Source organism: Ooceraea biroi, chromosome 10, assembly GCF_003672135.1.
Source record: "Ooceraea biroi isolate clonal line C1 chromosome 10, Obir_v5.4, whole genome shotgun sequence".
NCBI classification, from domain to species: Eukaryota; Metazoa; Arthropoda; class Insecta; order Hymenoptera; family Formicidae; genus Ooceraea; species Ooceraea biroi.
In genome coordinates, this window is record NC_039515.1 from 6,452,128 (window position 1) to 6,466,425 (window position 14,298).

The following is a 14,298-nucleotide window of genomic DNA, read 5'->3' on the forward strand; positions in this document are numbered from 1 at the left end:
CATTTTCCATTTTCGAGGAAATGTTTATTTCTTTATCGATTTTAAATCATGACAATAACGTAGGAAGAAATTTTAAATTCTTTAAATGTAACACATTAGGAGGAGGATTCTTTGGATTGCATATAAATGAAAATAGTTTTCACCGTCTTCTATGGAACGACCAGTAAAGACAATTCAAAATCTTGTTGCTATGTAGAATGTCTTAAAATCTGTAAAACGTTTGAATTATTTTGATTTTGTCGCACGCGACAGATTTTCACCCAGGAATCTCGCCCCCTTTAAATCTCGCATTTTGTTTCGAAATATTTATTTCTTATCGATTTTAAATCGTGACAACCAACGATGGAAAAATTAAATTCTTTTAAAATACAACACATTGGAGGAGAAATTCTTTTAGTTGCATATAAATAGTAGTTTTCACACAGTCTTCTAGAACGACCAGTAAAGTGAATTCAAATGCTGACTGTTGCAAGATAATGCTAAAATCTGTAAAACGTTTGAGATTATTTTGAATTTTGTCCTTTTGACAGATTTTCATAGGAATCTCGCCTTTAATCTCGCATTTCATTTTCAGTATTTATTTCTTATCGATTTCGTCGTGACAACCAACGATAAATTTAAATTCTTTTAAAATGTACATTAGGAGGAAGTTCTTTGAATTGCATATAAATGAAATGGATTTTCACACGGTCTTCTATGGAACGATAGTAAAACAGGTGCAAATGCGGCATTTATATTCACTGAGATAATGTAAAATCTGTAAAAACGTTTGAGATTATTTTGATTTTTCGCACGACAGATTTTTAAGGCATCTCTTTAAATCTCGCATTTCCATTTTCAGAAATGTTTATTTCTTATCTGATTTTAAATCGTGACAGCCAACGATGGAAGAATTTTAAATTCTTTTAAAATATAACATCAGGAGAGTTCTTTTGAATTGCATATAAATGAAATGGATTTCACACAATTCCAATAAGACAGCCAGTAAAAGACAATTTAAATTAGGCTTGCTATATTGCAGAATAATGTAAAATCTGTAAAACGTTTGAGATTATTTTAAATTTTGTCGCGCATGACAGATTTTCCATGACATCTCGCCTTTAAATCGCATTTTCCATTTTCGAAATGTTTATTTCTTATCGATTTTAAATCATGACAACCAACGATCAGAAAATTTTAAATTCTTTTAAAATACCTTTTGTGAAATTCTTTGGTGCCTGCAATAATGTCGTTTTCACAGTCTTCTATGGAGTTTGACCAGTAAAAGACAATTAAATGCTGACACTTTATATTTTAGAATAATGCAAATCTATAAAACGATTTTGAATTATTACGATTTTGTGCTGACAGATTTTCACGGAATCTCGCCGCCCCATCTCGCATTTCATTTTCAGGAAATGTTTATTTCTTATCGATTTTAAATCGTGACAGCAACGTGAAAAATTTTAAATTCTTTTTAAAATATAACACATTAGGAGGATTTAACACAGTTGCCATAAATGAAAATGGATTTTCACAGTCTTCTATGGAACGACCAGTAACTCATTAGGAAGTGCGTCTGAAAGTCACCAAAACAAGCTCATTTCATTTGGAAAAGAACAATTCAAAGGCATATCATTTATTTATTGAAGAAAAGAGCATTTGGTTGTTTTTGCCTGAATGGATTTCCACTGAAGACTGGCTGAAAAATCATTTCATTTGCCGTTCAAAGTCCTCTCCTAATGATTGACTAAAAAGTACCATTCTTTTATCTTTCAGTTGTCTGGTAAAAATGAAGATATTTAAATATACTGTTTGGAATGCAAGATTGCGTGTAGAGGGGCCTTCAAAAACCGTAAAGCACCAAAGACATTTTGATGGTAAAACTATGTATTATCTTCATCTTCAAAATAATTTATTTTTATCATTATTATTTATATTTACATTTCAAATACTTTAATAGCTTCGACAATTCTGAAATTCCGCCTGTAGTTATTTTGAGACGTCGCCATATCTGCGTGAATAATCAATCGTTTAGAACATTTACCAATACCTGTACAGGGAAGAATTAAAGTATATGCATGATAATTATTACGTCATTGCATTACCCAGCGTCAAGCGTTTGCCAAAGCCAAGTTTCGGGAAATCTTTGCAACTTTGACCTTCTCGGGCGGTAATGCAGCTAGGCCTGGGACTGGCCCTCCCGCAGCGGATGCAAATGCTCCATCCAAACTAGCTCTGTAGTATACTACACACATACAAGCTCGATTTAAAAAAAGATATATATATACAGGGTGGCCCATTTTAATTTATACAGTCGATTTTTTAAAAAACTAAAAGAGATACGAAAAAATGTTTCAGACAGACATGTCACGATTTCGAGGGGACATAAGATGATACCATTGGTTTGACCTTGAATAGTCGTTTGAAGGTCACGCGAAGATCACCTTCAATTTCTTAAATTGAAACCCCAACTTTTTATTGCAGATTCTTATTCTCCATCGAAAAGTAAGTAACTTTTGTCTGAAACATTTTTCCGAAAAATGTCATCTTATGTCCTTAAAATGTCCTCAAAACTCATCTTGAAGATCATTTCAAGGACATAAGATGACATTTTTCGGAAAATGTTTCAGACAAAGGTACTTACTTTTCGATGGAGAATAAAGAATCTGCAATAAAAAGTTGGGGTTTCAATTTAAGAAAATTGAAGGTGATCTTCGCGTGACCTTCAAACGACTATTCAAGGTCAAACCAATGGTATCATCTTATGTCCCCTCGAAATCGTGACATGTCTGTCTGAAACATTTTTTCGTATCTCTTTTAGTTTTTTAAAAAATCGACTGTATAAATTAAAATGGGCCACCCTGTATATCTAATATCTGGCCGAGAGATGACACTCGACGGCCAATACTGATTAAAGAATAAATTGAAAACAATTGATGTTATTGTCATGCTATATTACAAGTATAAGTGAAATATGGCTGTCTAACGTATTATTATTGTATATTCTGAATAAAATAATTTAGAGATACGCTGCATGTGAATATATATAATTAATGTGCGAGTTATATTAGTATCTTATTAGAGATTTTAATATTATAATATTATAATTTTCCGCCTCTTTATAATACTTACGTATAGCAAAATTCTCGTGAACGTAACCGTTTGTGAGAATTACCACGCCAGTTTTCTGCGACAGACAGTTGCAATTTTGATATCAATTTCGATCGATTAGGCACACGTACAGACACGTTGGATAATAATCGAGAAATTTAACGTAGCAGAATAGCATGTAGCAATTGTAATAGCAAATTTTACTTGAAACACATCGTCCGCCGTTCCTGAACCGGGTCTCCAGAGGGCCGACCGAAAACGAATCTGTATACGGCGATACTTCCGCCCTATCGTACGATTGCAGTTCCTTGTATATTTGCTCCTGCAAGTAATCAACAAATTACTCAGTGATCAGAATGACATTCGTTACTGACGACACACATTTGGCAAGAGAGGAGAAAAATGCATGATGTAATGCACGTGTGGAATTATCCGGGCGGCATCTGAACGTTTCGATAACGATGATAATTTCTCGTAATCATTTCGTCAAACGGTCGGAATATTTTCAGCATATTACGTACGTAAGAGATATCATTCCCAGATTTTAGCAGGATGGATCTCTGATCGACACCTAACAGTGCGACGAAAGAGTTCGGTCTCGCGGATATCGCGAGATTAACACTTTCACCAGGTGCAACTTCACCAGGCGTTGCAGTAATGTTGACCTGTAAGTATGAATAAAAAGCAGATCGTTTCAGATCGTTTGCACATTGCACGGTATTTGGCACAGTTTAGCTCGTCGAAAGCGGAACGCGGTAGCTTACAAAGTTTTGAAGTACTCCCGCGAGTTCGACGTCCAAAGAATCGGCTATCACTTCCCCATCCGCGCGTACGTAATACACGATCACGTGCGCAGTGGGGGCCATGACGTACGTCGCTAAAAATCTAAAAGCAGACAAACGTCTACGTGAATCCGCGAGGTATTCGAAGAAGCTCGAGATTTAAATTGCCTCGATGCTTCGTACTGACTTGAAGGACGTCGTGTGCTTGTCTGGCACGTAGATTGATCCTGCGTCTAAAATATCACCGCGACCAAGCACCTCGTAACTTATATACTTCAATGGCGCGGTAGAATTCACTTCGATCTCGACGTAGTCGTTTACCTTGCGGGATAAAAAAGCTTGTCAGAAAATATCATCACTAACGATGTCAATGTTAGCGCGTGGAATGATAGATCTCGCGGTATATACCTTTGGACTTTCCGTTTTCAGCGTTATTTGGATGTATTCGTTGCTCACGGATGTAGCTTGATTAGTCGCGGGAAACCATTCGTGCAGATTCAAGTATTGTGCCTGCAGAGATATACGCATGTATACAGGGTGTCCCGGGTTTTAACCGACAAACTGCGGGGCATATTCTACTAGTGGAAATAAGAAAAAATTCTTATATCGAGTTTGCTTAGAAATGCTTTATTACAAAGTTATAAACCAATATTGAAAAGAAATATGAGGTAAGTAACAACGGATTTTTTCACAAAAATAAAAATTATCTACGCAATGATTTAGTGACGCATTTCAAAATGTTGTCCTTGCGCATCGATACAAGCTAGACATCGACGTAGTACAGAATTTGTTACGGTACGACATTTCTGAAAATTTTGTTGCATCTCAGTAACTGAATTAGTAATTCGTTGCTTTAAATCTATCTGGTACTCTCTTGTTAGGAAATCTACGTTGATACTCTCGTACGGCAGCTCGTGCATTTCCGTCACAGAATCCGTACGCGAAATGAATATCGGTGTATTCCTCATTTGAAAACACTTTTGGCATTCTGATAGTAATTGCTAGTTGACACGACGATTGAAATCTAACAGCTACTGTTGTGAAAGTAACAATCATACTGAATCGTTTCAACATAGTGAACATGAATACATGTGAATACACGTAACATAAACATCTTGGACCTTCCAAATTCTACACTATGTTCCGTTGTTACTTATCTCATATTTCTTTTCAATATTGGTTTATAACTTTGTAATAAAGCATTTCTAAGCAAACTCGATATAAGAATTTTTTCTTATTATATTATATATATATATATATATATACAGGGTGTCCCGGGTTTTAACCGACAAACTGCGGGGGCATATTCTACTAGTGGAAATAAGAAAAAATTCTTATATCGAGTTTGCTTAGAAATGCTTTATTACAAAGTTATAAACCAATATTGAAAAGAAATATGAGATAAGTAACAACGGATTTTTTCACAAAAATAAAAATTATCTACGCAATGATTTAGTGACGCATTTCAAAATGTTGTCCTTGCGCATCGATACAAGCTAGACATCGACGTAGTACAGAATTTGTTACGGTACGACATTTCTGAAAATTTTGTTGCATCTCAGTAACTGAATTAGTAATTCGTTGCTTTAAATCTATCTGGTACTCTCTTGTTAGGAAATCTACGTTGATACTCTCGTACGGCAGCTCGTGCATTTCCGTCACAGAATCCGTACGCGAAATGAATATCGGTGTATTCCTCATTTGAAAACACTTTTGGCATTCTGATAGTAATTGCTAGTTGACACGACGATTGAAATCTAACGGCTACTGTTGTGAAAGTAACAATCATACTGAATCGTTTCAACATAGTGAACATGAATACATGTGAATACACGTAACATAAACATCTTGGACCTTCCAAATTCTACACTATGTTCCGTTGTTACTTATCTCATATTTCTTTTCAATATTGGTTTATAACTTTGTAATAAAGCATTTCTAAGCAAACTCGATATAAGAATTTTTTCTTATTATATTATATATATATATATATATACAGGGTGTCCCGGGTTTTAACCGACAAACTGCGGGGGCATATTCTACTAGTGGAAATAAGAAAAAATTCTTATATCGAGTTTGCTTAGAAATGCTTTATTACAAAGTTATAAACCAATATTGAAAAGAAATATCAGATAAGTAACAACGGATTTTTTCACAAAAATAAAAATTATCTACGCAATGATTTAGTGACGCATTTCAAAATGTTGTCCTTGCGCATCGATACAAGCTAGACATCGACGTAGTACAGAATTTGTTACGGTACGACATTTCTGAAAATTTTGTTGCATCTCAGTAACTGAATTAGTAATTCGTTGCTTTAAATCTATCTGGTACTCTCTGTTAGGAAATCTACGTTGATACTCTCGTACGGCAGCTCGTGCATTTCCGTCACAGAATCCGTACGCGAAATGAATATCGGTGTATTCCTCATTTGAAAACACTTTTGGCATTCTGATAGTAATTGCTAGTTCACACGACGATTGAAATCTAACAGCTACTGTTGTGAAAGTAACAATCATACTGAATCGTTTCAACATAGTGAACATGAATACATGTGAATACACGTAACATAAACATCTTCGACCTTGCAAATTCTACACTATGTTCCGTTGTTACTTATCTCATATTTCTTTTCAATATTGGTTTACAACTTTGTAATAAAGCATTTCTAAGCAAACTCGATATAAGAATTTTTTCTTATTTCCACTAGTAGAATATGCTCCCGCAGTTTGTCGGTTAAAACCCGGGACACCCTGTATACGCGACAATTATATGTTGCGGCCTTGTGATATGTACGTATACAGGGTGGTTCGTATAAAGTGACCGATTTAATTATTAGTGAAATTTGAAGACACATGAAAAAAGAGTTTATACCGATATGTTCGGTACAAAGGGGACACCATGTAACGGATACGATTATTTTATGAGTGGAGGCGTTGAGGACGTTTCAAAGTCACTTCTTTTTTTAATGGGATGCTGTATTTTTTATCTTATAGGATAGTAGCCCTTTTTAATATAAATTCAATGATACATTACATAAAAACATTCAAGGTCAATCAAGGCCAAAAATACATGATAAAATAAAATTCAAATGTATGATCTGTATATCCGTCCGTCGTTCGCTTTGGCTCTCAGTATGTCTAGGTCTATGTTTATGAGCTGTGTTTTCTTTGGAAACTGCTATCATAATGTTATTATTACGAAGATTGTAAGGACAAGTGATGCTTACAAACGTTGCGAGTGCCAAAGCGAACGCAGCCTTAGTATGAGATTAGTCGTAGCACTGAACGTAATGGCTAATTACAATAATTCACAAATTGTAGACATTTTGATAACTTTTGGTGAATGTGGAAAAAATGCAGCTGAAACTGCAAGAGTATTAAATGAACGAGATCCAGATCGACATAGACATAGTGCCCGTTCAATATTACGGATTATATCACGAGCAAGACAATTCATCTGTGTCGTCGAGTTCAAGGTGAAAACTTTGAACATTTATTGTGAGGAACAGAAATACAGATCATACGTTTGAATTTTATTTTATCATGTATTTTTGGCCTTGATTGACCTCGAATGCTTTTATGTAATGTATCATTAAATTTATATTAAAAAGGGCTACTATCCTATAAAATAAAAAATACAGCATCCCATTAAAAAAAAGAAGTTGACTTTGAAACGTCCTCAACGCCTCCACTCATAAAATAATCGTAGCCGTTATATATGGTGTCCTCCTTTGTACTGAACATTTCGGTATAAACTCTTTTTTCATATGTCTTCAAATGTCACTAATAATTAAATCGGTCACTTCATACGAATCACCCTGTATAGACAAAAAAAGAGAGACTTAACAATGTGCATGACTTTAACTTTTTGTACAGACAGTCCGTCATCTACGTTCTTAATTGGAGACAGAAGTGTGATCATTTTACCTCTATATTCAGAGGGAAAGATATGTTGTCCTTTGCTCTAGGCGGATAAAAATCCAATTGCACCATGCCATTTTTATCTAACATACGCGTGATATTTGAATACGCAGATTGATTGTACGTGTATCCATATGCTATCAGCACAGGATTTTTCGTGTCCTGTACTGGCGATCCATCGTGATACGTCATTTTGATCTGTAAAGGATATACGTGATACAGTACACGTGGAAGGTCGGCATCGGTTCAACAAATCCATCTACTAAATGTTGTTTAAACGGGACATGCTTACAAAGGCAGTGTATTTTAGTCCCGGTTTGAAGTATTCGGATGACTTTATCAGTTCCATTGTGTATTTGTGTTTGTGAAGCGTTACTTGTACCGAGGTATTTTGTCTCCTGGTAGTTAATTCTTCCTCCACGACTGCGTCGATCATGATGGGTCTTTCATATTCATCCGTTAGTCTATATACACAGACATAGGCACATATATTAAAGAGAGAGAGAGAGAGCACAATAATTCCATTAAATATTCCTTTATGTTTTCAGATGCAAATCACTTGGGAATTGTCTTTGCATATGACATACATGTAAATAACACACAATGTAATATTACGTCGAATTTATATGTACCTCAATTCGGTCAGAATATCGAAATCGACTGTAACTTTCCCGTCAATTGGTACCACTTTTCTCACTGGTTGTTGGAATATCGGTTGGATAACGCCAGAGAAAATGTCTGGGTACGCTGTTATCGTAGCTTCTCCTTTTACTGGTTTCCCATAGGTGTATCTGAATTATGTGCACTTGGGATAGTATGAATAATTCTTTTACAAGATTGCTTACTTTACGATCTCTCTTACGAGGATTCGTTTACCTTGCATGAACAGTTGCCGCAACTTTTGACTCTTTGAACTGTACATGTTTCGGCGAATCGATTGTCACCTCGAAATTCGGCAGAACATATTCCGCGACTTCAAATTCCTTTTCAAATGTCTGATCACCCACGTTGGCAATAATCTTCCAAATACCTAGTACCGGTGACTGCGATAGCTCTAACTCACTGATAAAGATTCCGTGGGTAATTGACGGCCGAGTCCATTGTTTCACACGATTACCATCACCATCCTGCAGTCCATTTCTTAATTTTAATTCCGTTATATATACCCAGATAGCCAAGTCTGCCGAAAGCAGATGATGCTAACTATCTGCTATCAACTATTGCCAGCCAAAAGACAACAAATTTGATACAGAAGTTGTTAACGATTAATTCGACAAATTGGTGCCAGAAATGTAACAGAGCTTGCTCACAAATCTAAGAACAGATTGGCGGCAGAAACCGAGCAGAATCTGCAAACATGGCTTGAAGTCAGATTGTCGACAGAAACCGAGCAAGATCTGCGCGCGCGCAATCTAACGGCAGATTGGCAGCAGAAACCGAACAGGATCTGCAGCTTTTGACAGTATTCAAATTTACACGGCTATGAATACGTGTTTTCGCTGCGCACCGCTATGCGGTGCACGCGTCGAGTTCTTACTCGATGTTAAGATTTAGCCTAACAGTTATATAAGTTAATATACGCGCCTTGGCATGACAATATTAATTTTTCTGAACATTTTTGCACTCGCGGCACAGAGGCTCCCATGGACAGCGTCCACGTAGTTCACGCACGCCACAAGCAATCTGAAGTTCGAAAGCAAAATTCGGACTTCGGATTAGAATAAATTAACAATAAGAGAGAGATTATGCAACGAACTGTCAGAAAGACACATCAAGCCAAATGTACTTTAATTGAACAAACAAACAAATGCGTTCTTTTAACAATTTATAGTGTGTTAAAAGTAAACACATGCTTTAATATATCGTAAATATGAATGGCCGAAAGCTGCAGATTCTGTTCGGTTTCTGCCGTCAATCTGCCGTCAAATGTTAACAGATCCTGCTCGGTTTCTGCCGCCAATCTGCCGTCAGAGTCTGTTAGCAGGCTCTGCTGGCAGATCCCTATCCTAACGCGGACATAACGGATGCCAATTTGCTATCAACTTCTGCAGTAATCTGTTGCCAATCTGCTGGCAGATTGCACACATTTTGCTTACCCAGATAGCCAAGTCTGCCGAAAGCAGATGATGCTAACTATCTGCTATCAACTATTGCCAGCCAAAAGACAACAAATTTGATACAGAAGTTGTTAACGATTAATTCGACAAATTGGTGCCAGAAATGTAACAGAGCTTGCTCACAAAATCTAAGAACAGGTTGGCGGCAGAACCGAGCAGAATCCGCAAACATGGCTCGAAGTCGGATTGTCGACAGAAACCGAGCAAGATTTGCGCGCGCGGAATCTAACGGCAGATTGGCAGCAGAAACCGAACAGGATCTGCAGCTTTTGACAGTATTCAAATTTACACGGCTATGAATACGTGTTTTCGCTGCGCACCGCTATGCGGTGCACGCGTCGAGTTCTTACTCGATGTTAAGATTTAGCCTAACAGTTATATAAGTTAATATACGCGCCTTGGCATGACAATATTAATTTTTCTGAACATTTTTGCACTCGCGGCACAGAGGCTCCCATGGACAGCGTCCACGTAGTTCACGCACGCCACAAGCAATCTGAAGTTCGAAAGCAAAATTCGGACTTCGGATTAGAATAAATTAACAATAAGAGAGAGATTATGCAACGAACTGTCAGAAAGACACATCAAGCCAAATGTACTTTAATTGAACAAACAAACAAATGCGTTCTTTTAACAATTTATAGTGTGTTAAAAGTAAACACATGCTTTAATATATCGTAAATATGAATGGCCGAAAGCTGCAGATTCTGTTCGGTTTCTGCCGTCAATCTGCCGTCAAATGTTAACAGATCCTGCTCGGTTTCTGCCGCCAATCTGCCGTCAGAGTCTGTTAGCAGGCTCTGCTGGCAGATCCCTATCCTAACGCGGACATAACGGATGCCAATTTGCTATCAACTTCTGCAGTAATCTGTTGCCAATCTGCTGGCAGATTGCACACATTTTGCTTACCCAGATAGCCAAGTCTGCCGAAAGCAGATGATGCTAACTATCTGCTATCAACTATTGCCAGCCAAAAGACAACAAATTTGATACAGAAGTTGTTAACGATTAATTCGACAAATTGGTGCCAGAAATGTAACAGAGCTTGCTCACAAAATCTAAGAACAGGTTGGCGGCAGAACCGAGCAGAATCCGCAAACATGGCTCGAAGTCGGATTGTCGACAGAAACCGAGCAAGATTTGCGCGCGCGGAATCTAACGGCAGATTGGCGGCAGAAACCGAGCAAGATCTGCGCGCGCGGAATCTAACGGCAGATTGGCAGCAGAAACCGAACAGGATCCGCAGCTTTTGACAGTATTCAAATTCACACGGCTATGAATATGTGTTTTCGCTCCGCACCGCCATGCGGTGCACGCGTCGAGTTCTTGCTCGATGTTAAGATTTAGCCTAACAGTTATATAAGTTAATATACGCGCCTTGGCATGATAATATTAATTTTTCTGAACATCTTTGCACTCGCGGCACAGAGGCTCCCATGGACAGCGTCCACGTAGTTCACGCACGCCACAAGCAATCTGAAGTTCGAAAGCAAAATTCGGACTTCGGATTAGAATAAATTAACAATAAGAGAGAGATTATGCAACGAACTGTCAGAAAGACACATCAAGCCAAATGTATTTTAATTGAACAAACAAACAAATGCGTTCTTTTAACAATTTATAGTGTGTTAAAAGTAAACACATGCTTTAATGTATCGTAAATATGAATGGCCGAAAGCTGCAGATTCTGTTCGGTTTCTGCCGTCAATCTGCCGTCAAATGTTAACAGATCCTGCTCGGTTTCTGCCGCCAATCTGCCGTCAGAGTCTGTTAGCAGGCTCTGCTGGCAGATCACTATCCTAACGCGGACATAACGGATGCCAATTTGCTATCAACTTCTGCAGTAATCTGTTGCCAATCTGCTGGCAGATTGCACACATTTTGCTTACCCAGATATCCAAGTCTGCGAAAAGCAGATGATGCTAACTATCTGCTATCAACTATTGCCAGCCAAAAGACAACAAATTTGATACAGAAGTTGTTAACGATTAATTCGACAAATTGGTGCCAGAAATGTAACAGAGCTTGCTCATAAAACCTAAGAACAGATTGGCGGCAGAAACCGAGCAGAATCCGCAAACATGGCTCGAAGTCGGATTGGCAGCAGAAACCGAGCAAGATTTGCGCACGCGCAATCTAACGGCAGATTGGCAGCAGAAACCGAACAGGATCTGCAGCTTTTGACAGTATTCAAATTTACACGGCTATGAATACGTGTTTTCGCTGCGCACCGCTATGCGGTGCACGCGTCGAGTTCTTACTCGATGTTAAGATTTAGCCTAACAGTTATATAAGTTAATATACGCGCCTTGGCATGACAATATTAATTTTTCTGAACATTTTTGCACTCGCGGCACAGAGGCTCCCATGGACAGCGTCCACGTAGTTCACGCACGCCACAAGCAATCTGAAGTTCGAAAGCAAAATTCGGACTTCGGATTAGAATAAATTAACAATAAGAGAGAGATTATGCAACGAACTGTCAGAAAGACACATCAAGCCAAATGTACTTTAATTGAACAAACAAACAAATGCGTTCTTTTAACAATTTATAGTGTGTTAAAAGTAAACACATGCTTTAATATATCGTAAATATGAATGGCCGAAAGCTGCAGATTCTGTTCGGTTTCTGCCGTCAATCTGCCGTCAAATGTTAACAGATCCTGCTCGGTTTCTGCCGCCAATCTGCCGTCAGAGTCTGTTAGCAGGCTCTGCTGGCAGATCCCTATCCTAACGCGGACATAACGGATGCCAATTTGCTATCAACTTCTGCAGTAATCTGTTGCCAATCTGCTGGCAGATTGCACACATTTTGCTTACTGGGTATATCCGCGTTTACAAAGTTCCAACACAAATTTCAAGTTTGATTACAGAAGGCCGTTAAAAATTAATAACTCGTAACTGTTTACAGATACCATTTAAGAGATACGCGCGAGAGAGAAAGATATATCTTTTTCTTTCCTTTAATATCAAGTAGAAACTTTAATAGTTTGTTGAAGATTATCTTTAGCAGAATATAATTCTTTGTTTGTAGAACAAAACCCTGCATCTTTGAAAATAAATGTTTTTGTTATACCATTCCATTATCAGAAGTGAGACAATGTTTTAGTCACACGTTACACTCAGTGATGATACTTACAACCATGTATACTTCCGCTGGTCCCACGATACTCGGTCTTAATCTCGAGTCCAATATTAAACATCGAAACATGACTTTGTGACCGGGCTTGTAAATTGCCCGATCGGTCTGGATGAAAACGGAATAGCTTTTATGAACGTACTCGATCTCTTTCGATTTAGAGAAATTGATACCCGACAAGCCGCGTGCAGCGAGTGTGTATTTCCCTGGTGTGGTTTCCCCAATCTAACATCGTATTAGAAAATTTATTAACATAAAGTATGTGACAAAATATATATATGTATTATTTTTCTATATAATAATTTCTCTTTTAATCAAAGAAAAACTATGACAAAATATATATATGTGTTATTTTTCTATATAATAATTTCTCTTTTAATCAAAGAAAAACTATCACTAATCACAGATCCAGACAGTCGTACATATATGTATACGTACGTCTAATTGTAAAATCTTAGTGGAATAAGGCTCGACGATTGCGGTCCGAGAAATGTTAAATATCCTTCCCGAATCGAGTGTTCCAGTCAATTCAACGTATATCGTTGACGGCGTCGATACGCCGGTGATACTTGCCGCTACATGATATTCTGAATCAGGACGTATCACTTTTGGCGCGATAATCGTGTAATACCTTGGGGGAACAGAGAATATTGTACAAACTGATGATGCCTAACGCGAACAATAAAGCTACAATTTTTATTGCTGCGACGTTGAAGCTTGTTTCAAACGAACTGTACTTGCCGACATTTGTTTGTATGAAATTCGTGGAAATTATTAATATCTCTATACTTACGGTTCTGCCGGTGCATTTGAAATGATTGCCGACAGCAGTAGAATGTGCAGCCACCGCCAGTCCATATTCTAAGAGAATTAAACGAGCAATTTGTGAACAATTTGCGTTTTCCCTTAAATTCTAATGAACCGCGAGATTGCGCAACTGACGACAATAAAAGTAATCATAAATCATTCTTCTTACGAATATATTACAGAAGTGAAAACGCGGAAGACAGCGCGGTAGACGCAGAGATGAGTACACAAATACCAGGAATGTTGCCAAACGTCACGAGTAATTAAATACAATTATATACGTAGGTGACACGCGCACAGGTGTCGGTATAACTCCGTCGTTGGGCAGTTCCCCTCTTTTGCGAAATCTTCCTCGTGGTGCCTCTCGATACCGGTTTTTTCCGGGAAATTATCGTTAATTTTCAACGAGTTGAACAATTACGAAGGGGAAAACCAAC

At 37.7% G+C, this 14,298-nt stretch overlaps 1 protein-coding gene and 1 long non-coding RNA gene across 2 annotated transcripts; both read right to left on the reverse strand.

Moving 5' to 3' along the window:
* Positions 1–2,138: 2,138 nt before the first annotated feature.
* LOC113562753 lies at positions 2,139–3,344 on the reverse strand. The gene is made up of 3 exons (XR_003407152.1): positions 3,298–3,344; positions 3,115–3,169; positions 2,139–2,227 (listed from the first exon to the last, which is right to left on the reverse strand). It is a non-coding gene; the product is annotated as an uncharacterized LOC113562753 (long non-coding RNA).
* A 177-nt stretch (positions 3,345–3,521) lies between these two features.
* Positions 3,522–13,912, reverse strand: LOC113562813 (CD109 antigen-like). Its single transcript, XM_026973310.1, has 11 exons — positions 13,848–13,912; positions 13,493–13,685; positions 13,055–13,279; positions 8,675–8,925; positions 8,431–8,589; positions 8,091–8,262; positions 7,805–7,996; positions 4,284–4,385; positions 4,063–4,196; positions 3,858–3,978; positions 3,522–3,758 (listed from the first exon to the last, which is right to left on the reverse strand). Exons 1-11 carry the CDS (start codon positions 13,910–13,912, stop codon positions 3,522–3,524), a joined length of 1,851 nt encoding a protein of 616 aa, XP_026829111.1.
* Between the last annotated feature and the right edge of the window lie 386 nt (positions 13,913–14,298).

Coding starts and splice junctions, on each gene's coding strand:
- LOC113562813 (XM_026973310.1), bottom strand. CDS start 13,912: ATGGACTGGCGGTGGCTGCACATTCTACTGCTGTCGGCAATCATTTCA. Junction 13,280..13,492: donor CTAAGATTTTACAATTAGAC/GTACGTATACAT, acceptor ATACGATGTTAG/ATTGGGGAAACCACACCAGG. Junction 3,759..3,857: donor CGGGAGTACTTCAAAACTTT/GTAAGCTACCGC, acceptor TCATACTTACAG/GTCAACATTACTGCAACGCC.